This window comes from Malania oleifera, chromosome 2 (genome assembly GCF_029873635.1).
Source record: "Malania oleifera isolate guangnan ecotype guangnan chromosome 2, ASM2987363v1, whole genome shotgun sequence".
In the NCBI taxonomy this organism is placed as follows: Eukaryota; Viridiplantae; Streptophyta; class Magnoliopsida; order Santalales; family Ximeniaceae; genus Malania; species Malania oleifera.
The window spans coordinates 116,060,971-116,070,288 of NC_080418.1; the positions used below are offsets into that span (position 1 = coordinate 116,060,971).

At 35.2% G+C, this 9,318-nt stretch overlaps 1 protein-coding gene across 1 annotated transcript; it reads left to right on the forward strand.

Annotated features, from left to right (window-relative positions):
- Nucleotides 1-4,868: 4,868 nt before the first annotated feature.
- On the forward strand, nt 4,869-6,588 carry LOC131147572 (HMG1/2-like protein). The gene is made up of 7 exons (XM_058097063.1): nt 4,869-4,997; nt 5,126-5,230; nt 5,327-5,384; nt 5,672-5,716; nt 5,901-5,981; nt 6,109-6,197; nt 6,358-6,588. Coding segments are annotated over exons 1-7 (429 nt in total). The 5' UTR covers nt 4,869-4,947; the 3' UTR covers nt 6,359-6,588.
- Nucleotides 6,589-9,318: the final 2,730 nt, after the last annotated feature.

Below are 9,318 nucleotides of genomic sequence, written 5' to 3' on the forward strand. Positions count from 1 at the left end.
GTCTTGGTTTATCTTATGTGGCACAAGTTTGATGTGTTTGCCAGGTTTAACTTGTGGTTGAGGTTGAGAACCAGACCAAAAGAGAGATCCTCAAGTCAAATATTGAAACTGAGTACGCTACTTTTGTTCAAGAAGTTTTGTGAGCAGGGGCAGGTTATATGCAGGGTTTGTAGTTTACTTCTTGGTGAAGTCTGTGAGTATGATGCGTTTCTCGTGTTGTGTGATCAATCACCAAAGGTATCGCTAGATGGGAGAGTTACAGGTGAATTGTGGATAGGTCTTGTAGTAGATTACTCAGTTGTGAGTGGATATTCACTGGTGCACTATTCTAGTGATAGAGGATCTAGGCTTGGTGTTATGTACAAACAATACATCTTTCTAGGGTATAAGAAAAGTGGATGCAAGCTGGGTGATCCTATGGAAAACAAAGGGGTGATCGAGGACATGGATTTTGGTGAGAAAGTCATGGGGGAGCCTTACTCAGGTAAAGGAAGAGAAACAAATGCCACAAAATTGCGGTTGTAGCAAACATGTAATTCAAGTGGAGTTAGATACTTAAGGCAGAAATGCAGGGAGTTCTATCTCGAGTTAACAGTATCATATTATGAATGGGCATGTGATCCAGGTGGAGCTATAGACTTAAGGCAAAGATGACGTTGTTTATATTGTAGGGAGTTTCAGCTCGGGAGACTAGCAGGATCACGGTGAGCCCATGTGCACTATCAAACCACCACTCAGGTATGAATTTGGCATTCTAGAGTTTTATGCATTTATTACTACCAGTAGTAAGGTTCCTACTATTTTTCAAGTTGAAATGCATGGCAAAGGGAAAAATAGGTGGATGAGTGCTATGGTGGAGGAAATGGAAGTATTGCATATGTACCAGGTGTGTGAGTTGGTGAGGCTTCCAGTGTGGAAGAGGGTGATAGAATGCAGTGGAGTGAAGTATATGTTGTGTGTGAATGACATGTTATTAGTTGGGAAAGCTTTGACTAAGCTTATCAATTGGGAACTCTGTTGAAATTTTTTGACATGAATATGTTGGGTACAACCAAGAAGGGTCTTGGTTTGAAGATTTGCATAGATAGGGTTGCAGAGAGATTGGCGTTATCTCAAGGTGGCTTTGTGGATGGAACCACAATGAGACTTTGTTTGCTGTCTCAAGGGGGTTCTGTGGAGAATCAATATGGAATGTCTACCGTTCAGCACCCAATGATGTACTGTGATGTCCGGGATATATCAAAGGTCCCTTATGATGATGTAATGGCATGTTTCGGCATGCAATATAGTGGACCGTCAGTTATTAGTTTTGTTGAAGACTATGCAAAGGACTTTGATGATAGAAGACTTGTAGAAACGTTTGTGTTTACTATTATGGGAAGGCCTTGTTGGAAGCCTATGGCGAAGTCTCAAATTGTTCCATCTACAACTATATCAGGGTTGATGGTAAAAGTCGAAGCCGTCATCGACAAGTTCAAGCAATGTTGCTTGGACTTGGTGTTTGTCTCCAATTGCTAGACGAGAGTCCCAACCTAACATCCTAAGTTCAAGGTGGAGCAACAGTTTCATGTTTTCGGTTTCTTCTAAGGGGCGTATGTTCGCTAAGGTGGAGTTTTTTGTTTAATAATGGGTCACATTATAAGGGAAAGTATTAAGGAAATTAGGGTGCAACAGTGCAGCAGGGCAAACTGTTGACAGTTTTCCTGTAACTATCGACAGTTTGGGGGCAGTGTTCTATTCTTGCCTGAAATCGTCGACAGTTTGGCTTGGGATGCCCAGTGCAGATTTCAAATTTTGAATAAATGAACATTAATACAGTTGTGTTTCGAGGGAAAACCTCCGATAAGGCTTATATATACATAGTATATGTTGTATATGATGAGTCAAGTGTGGTTGAGAGTATTATTGAGAGGGTTCTTGTATTGTTCTTGTAATTTGGACAAGAAGATAGTAAATCTTTTTCATTTGCTCCCATAAATGTAGGCATTACTAAACCACGTAATTATTGGTGTCATTGTTATTGTTATTGTTATTGCTTTATTTACTAGCTGTGATCGTGGAATTGTTCTGTATTCACCATTTAGATTGTTGCATTGTATGTTTGATCTTTTACACAAATATATATTCCATTGTTCATATTTGAGGGTTTTTACACAGTAGCTTCATTGTCTTGTTATATGCCACATTATAGTATCAGGCAATGAGTGTAGATCAATTCAGCACTTTGGCACAAATGGCATTCGCCTCAGCCTCTAGCCTTGCTAGCTCCATCCCTACTTTGTGATCACTAACCTAATGGTATTGGTTTTGAAGGTATTTTAGGCCATGTCTTAGAGTTGCATCTTCGACAAGATATCTCTCTTCTCTAGCTAGGATCTCGCGACAAACATTATGCTTAGAAATATCACGAAGGAATGCCATAAGTTTGGGATCCATGTATTAATCAAAAGAAATTTGGTAGACATCACTTCAACCGCAACAACCTTGGTGAGGAAGGATTCTATTTTTTGCTTCATTAGACATAACCAAAACCCCATGAGAAAGTAATAAGAATCATTGGATCCTTTTCCAATGTCATCTTAAAAAATTTAACTTGTGGCGAAGGAGGAACCTCTCCCCCCTTGAAGAGGCAATCAAATAATGCTTCCACAAATTTTCTAGTCGACATATAGGCGATCATGAATGGAAGCAGAAAGGAGACTAAATTAAGAATGGAAGCAAAAGAGAGACAAAAGTTATGAAAAAATTAGAAGAAGAAGGGGGCTTAAATAGGGTAAGGGGAAATGGAATACTACGAAATTAATGTATCAGAAAGAATCCATTATGCGATTAGGCTAGATAGTAGGTAGTGAAGAAAGGAATAAATACCAAGTAATAATGGTAATGTAAGCAATGAGGTGACAAAGATACCCTTGAGAAATTGCTTAGCCATTCTAACAACTAAAAGAAAGGTCACCCAAGTGAGATACAAATTTAGCATCACCCCAGTTGTGCAAAGTTTCAGATGATTGAAAGGAAACCACCATAATAGGATGCTAACTCACTTAAACCCCTTAACCTAGGTGAATATCACCTTTTTAGGTTAATGAAGCAATTAATATACCTCTCAATTGTGTGGTGCATCGTTTGCGATGGATGGCATTGCGAATTGACCAAAAATATTTCAAGTAAGGATTGCCTAAGAAATAAAGGATATAATACATTATGATCAATCAAAGCTAAGGTAGTGATTTACAGTTGTTTATTTATAAATATTATAAATAATTAAATGGAGTACCCATGAGGGCATTGTTTGTGACATCTTTGTGCACCTCTTGAGATATCATAATGGTTGTGTGACTATGACAATCACCTAAGCATGTGGCAAAAAAAAAAAAACAAAAAAAACAAATACTTTACCTTGACATTGCCATAAAAACTATGATAATAGGTCATCTAAGCAACGCATATGATGAGTATTATTTAAACATTTGGCAATGAGGTGAACTATTCATCACTGAACCATTCAAAGAATCACAAGGAAGAAAGCAAATCCATCCGATGGTCATCCACTCCCTAGGCAAGGTGAACAAGTAATTTCCCACCTCAACAATGGGAGTTGCCTAGTCATCAGGTGAAAGTCACCAAATTATTGACAACAAAGCAAGCAATCATCAGGCATGACAATTAACGAGATAATTGGACCATTTATGCTTAGAAACAATTCCAATTTATGACTTCACATTTAAATACTGTAAATTTATGACTTGTAATTGTAGCTACATTTTTTACATAATTTGCGATAAATTGCAACTTCAAGTTTGACTTAGGGAGGGTATAAATATGTAATTAATTTCAATTGTAATAAATCTTCGGCACATTTAACTTAATTCATGCACTGCGGTAAACAACTATCAATTTAGCTTCCGTCTTGTGGCACATTATCTCTATCCCTTTCTCTCTTCCCCCCCCCCCCCCTCTCGGGATCTATTTTAATCTAGTTTTGGCCACCTCTTCTATTTTTCTTTCCCCTTTCTTCCATTTCTACAACCCTGTCATTATCCCTACCGTTATACCTCTAACAAGTGTCGGCATAATGAGTTCATTCATAACTAATCCATCATCTCCCTATCTCAATCACATCATCACTTTAAAAAGTATTTGATTTTTTTATCAAACAATATGAAATTGAACTCCCTAAGTTTTTGAAAAAATTACTGAATGTTTGACAACTATTAAAAAAAACAACCCCTTTAGATTATAACTTAATCAACAAGAAAAATGTTCAACATCCATATGATGATACGAACCCTTGTAATAGACTTATCAAACACATTACCTTATGCCCTGCAATTCAATAAGCCCAGTCACATGAGCTCATGTTATGACTCAATCAACAAAACCAATCTTAATTACTCCGCTTAATTATTTTATCAATCTATATTTCATATGATTTTTAGATATTTATCAGCAATAACATTTGTAAGTATTAAATTTTGAAGTTTGAATTTAAACATATAAATAGGCGGAGGGAGAAGGTCCTTGTATAAAGCCCGGGGCAGTACAAATGCCATTCTCAATTTAAGTTGCACAAGAAAGCATACGCGTGGTAGCGTGACAACACGTCGCCAACCATTTACGCTGTGTCTCTCGCATCTAACTTATGGTACACTCATGCTCATGCTTATGCTTGTACCGTCCTGATCGTTCATAGACGAATAAAGATGGGCCCACTGACCAATCAAAGCACGAAACGCTGCATATCCGGTACGACAGAAACACCGTATCTTTTCCCCCCTCACCACTCGCACTATTCTTTCCCGCCACGAAAACGGTACGGCATTTGCGTTTCAGTTTTCTTTCCATCCCATTACTGTCATTTCATTTCATATAAATACCCCGTCCAGGACGCATTTTCCTCAGTTGAATCCAGAACACTCTCTCTCTCTCTCTCTCTGTGGAAACGCCATGAAAGGATCAAAAACAGTATCCATTGCTCACAAAAGGCTCGATGCAGAGTAAGATTTCTGTGTTTTCTGATTTTTTCTTTTGATTTCTTTGTTTTTGCTTCTATGTTTTTGTTTTTGTTTTTTTTTTTTTCTTCTGAATTTGTTTCTGTTTCGGTTTTCTTGTTTGCGTTTTGAAGAATGTTGAAGAAGCGTAAGGGTGATACGGTTGCCAAGGAGAAGAAAAAGAGCAAGAAAAACTCCGCTGCTCCGAAGCGTCCTCCCGGAGCATTTTTTGTCTTCATGTAGGCGATTGTTTTCGATTTTCTTGAACTGTGTACGTCCGTCGTTTTATGTTGTTTTTTTTTTTTTTTTGGCTTTCTGGCGGTGGCGAATGGTAGGGAGGAGTTCAGGAAGACCTTCAAGGAGAATTTTCCCGACAACAAGTTGATTTCAGCTGTGAGATTTGAGTCTTCGCCCTTAGCTGTCTTTTCTTTATTCTCGTTCGATCATTACCGGAAGATTTCTCAACTTATTATGTTGCTTTAAAAATGGAAACAAACGAGGGAAATAGAAACTAAAATATTTCTTCTGTAGTTTTGCTTTCCGAAATAGCAGAAACTCAATTCGGCCGTATGCTGAGTTGAGCTGATGTTTTAACCTCTCCGGTAACATTAATCGAAAAGATGAAAAGTCGAAATTGCTATTTTAGTCACATGAGTTACTTTCTGAGTTCTGAGTTTCAGGTTGGGAAAGCTGGCGGTGATAAATGGAAATCCATGTCTGAATCTGTAAGACGTTTTAATTCGATCCTATTCTAAAAGCAAAACATGATGCTGTTTAATTTGAACAACTGAGCACGATAACACGAGATCTCTGAGCCAAGATGTAACAGCGCGAAGTAGAAATCATTTTCCTTCGGTTTCTTCTGTTCTTACTCCATAACCTGCTGATTATTGTATTTTTTATAACTAGGAGAAGGCTCCATACGTAGCAAAAGCTTTGAAAAAGAAACAAGAGTATGAGAAGGCCTTAGAAGAATTCGCTAAGAAATCAGTAATACTCTTCCATTTTCTTGTTCTTGCTTTTTGCATCGATCCAAGTTTCGTGGTGAATGCTGCAAGTTGATTAATTAAATGATCTTCACCTGCGCTGCATCTGCTATGATTTTCCGATTCATTAGAATGGCAATATTGGCGATGAGGGGAAGACTGAATCTGAGAAATCAACTTCGGAGGTCCACGACGAGGCAGAGCAGGAAGCTAGCTCGTGGTAAGCTTTTCCGGACACTTTGCCATCGAGGACACATGGAAGTGTTTTTACTTCAAATTTTACTTTGCAGATAAAAAAATCAATTAATAAAAATCAATTAATAAAAAAAGTAGCAAAGTCTTTACAGCAATCATTTGTTTATTGTGTTTTCCGCATGCAGATGGATGAAGGTGGGAAGGAGGTTACAGGCCTCGCAGAGTTTGTGCGGAGATGAATCTAGCAGCATGGCAGTCTGGTCGCGCAATATTGACTCTGACTAGCTATTTCCTTTGACACTTTCTGATATTCAGTGTTTGCTTTGTTTTACATGAAAAAAGAAAATAAAAAAGCATGGTAAGGTAACCTGGTTGGTGACTTGGTGCAGCCTTATTCACTGTTTCTTCTTTGTTCATGCTTTTTGCATCCTGTTTAGGTGGTCGTGAAGCTTTTTCTTGCCTAGGTGACTGCTTTCGGTTCTCCACTTTCTACTTTATCATTTTGGAAAAGATGAGCACAGAAAAATAAGAAGAAATGTTTTTATTTTAGTTTTATTTTAAATATTATTAAAAATTAAAATTTATTTGAATATGATTAAAAATTAAAAAACTTGAATATGAATTTTGGACCTAAAATATGGATTTGAGTGGATTTGAAAAAATTTTAATATAATTTTATATTGCATCTTCTCTAAATTCAATATAAATACAAATCCAAATCTGTAATTTTTTCATGCTTTTTACTTTAAAAATATGTTTTGTATTTTTTTTCCTTTATAATTATTTTCTAAAATTTGCAAATAGTGATAAGATGTTTTCTCGTGTTTTAGGGATCGAGGTATAGTATAAATTATATATGGGAGAAAATTATATGAAATTATTATTATTATTATTATTATTATTATTATAAAAGACGTTGGGCTTTCTCGAGCTTTAATAAAACAGATGATACTAACATTTACGGATGCTTCAAGAATTTCGTAACTCTCTCATCAGTTTGGCAAAAAGGTACAAATTATTCCTTATATTTTATAAAAAAGAATAGATTTGTATTTTTTTGATAAATTTTGGGGAAAGTTTGTGTCATTTTTGGAATTTCAAAAAATATTAATAGTATTTTTAAAATTTCAAGGAGTTATTATCCTTTTTACAAATAGATGTGTAATTTTTACTCTTATTATTATTATTATTATTATGGAGGTAGACCAAAAGTGGGGCTTTAGTTGGGATGATAATTAATTAAGGTTAGTTCGCGGGGCACAAGGAGTGGAGAATAAAGGCATGGTATGGGAACTGATGACTTGTTTGTTTGTCGTATTAAAATTGAATAAAAAAAATAGAAGGCAAACATTAAAAGTATAAAGATCAGCTCCATTATATTTTATTCCATTTCATCTTCGTGTAGTAAACATTGGCTTATAGAATTGAATATATACGAGCCTTTGGTATCTCGTTTGAGTGTCAACAAAGCACTAGCACATGTGTCTTTTACATGAAATAATTGCTAAATATGTATAATATTTAGTTGTAAAATAAAATAAATGATCATTACAGAAAAGCAGATGACGAATTTAAGCATGGTATAGCTTAATATTATACCGAGTTCTAGTGGGACTGGTACAACAAATGTATAAAAGATTGTGATACCCAATGCACAAGGCTCTCGCGCCATTGAGAGCCCGGTGAAGGCAAGGTGCACACAGTGATGGACTTACTCTAACACACTTATCTTCACGCTATGAAAGATCGTTTCCTTGTTAAAAAAAAAAAAATTATTATTATGTCTTGGATTGTCTCATATAATAAAATTACATTAATATGGCCAATTTGGATCAAAGATTTTGATTGGATGAAGGAAAGGAAAATAAAAAAAAAAAATTTATTTTTTTTACTATATTTTCTCTCTATATTAAATACCATTTAAAATAAAAAAATTGTTCTAATATGATTAAAAATTAAGAAAAGCTAAATGTTAAGAATGTGTAAAGTTAAAATTTTGTTTATTGATTTGGTATATTTTTTATTTTCTTTCTTATTTTTCTTGATAACCAAATATGAAAAAGTAAAATCTTTCTTATTTTTCTTTCCTCAATATTTTCCAAGTTCTAAACGGGCCGTTAGAAATAGTAGAATTTTATATTTTTGAGTATAAGAGTGGTAAGTTCTCACTACAAACCAAGATGCATAGACCTTCCAGGGATTCATTAACATTTTGTTTTAGATTGCGATGTCTATCTACAATTGTCTAAATAAGGACAATCATATCTAGCCCCAAGTTGACCTAACAAGGTTTAATCTTATTTTGATAATGACCAACCAATGCATCTAATTGTGCTATCAAGTATATTTACATATATTACAGTATAAAAGCACAATGAAAGATGTAAAATGGAAGGCCATGAAGCACACAAATAAATAAATATGCCTGTTGAAGAAAAGCTTGGATAAAGACCAAACTAAAGGACATGAAGACCTAGTTTAGTTTATCATGTCTATTGTAAACTAGGTTTCATGTAAGTACTTCTCAATTGGTTGTTGTTACGAAAATCTTGGGTTATTTATTTGGACCTTACATACTTTTTAAAGTCTTGAAAAATATTTTTAAAAGTCCAAATGATATTTCAAAAGATTTAAAGTTATTTTTGGAATAAAAATTATAAAGAAATTTGAATTTCTGAACAAATTGGTCTAACATCAGAGAGTTCCAGTGACTGAACCTCATGTTCAGTCGATCAAATGACTACTGCCATTATGAAGTTCTAGACACAATGAGTTCGAGTAGTTGAACTTAGACTTTAGTCGACCGAATGGCTACAGGCAATTTTAAAATTCAGATTTAAATTGGTTTAGGCAACCAAACTGTCTATTCAGTCGGCCGAAGCGCTACGATAAGTTTCGCAAATGGCCCGACAATCTTTTCGATTCTTAAATATAATGTTACCAAACCATGCACAATGGTTATAATTTAGAAGATGATATAAATAGCCAACCCTAAACATGTTTTGGACGATAAATTACACATGTTATTGAATGCCAAGTGTAATTGTGTCGTTCCTTTTGCTGAATAATTTTCTGAATTTGTTCTTCAAGTTTATAGCTTTTCAAAACCAGAAAACCTAGCCTAATCTCTTCGAGCTTCATAGAAA

Coding starts and splice junctions, on each gene's coding strand:
- LOC131147572 (XM_058097063.1), top strand. CDS start 4,948: ATGAAAGGATCAAAAACAGTATCCATTGCTCACAAAAGGCTCGATGCA. Junction 4,998..5,125: donor CACAAAAGGCTCGATGCAGA/GTAAGATTTCTG, acceptor TGCGTTTTGAAG/AATGTTGAAGAAGCGTAAGG. Junction 5,982..6,108: donor AAGAATTCGCTAAGAAATCA/GTAATACTCTTC, acceptor CCGATTCATTAG/AATGGCAATATTGGCGATGA.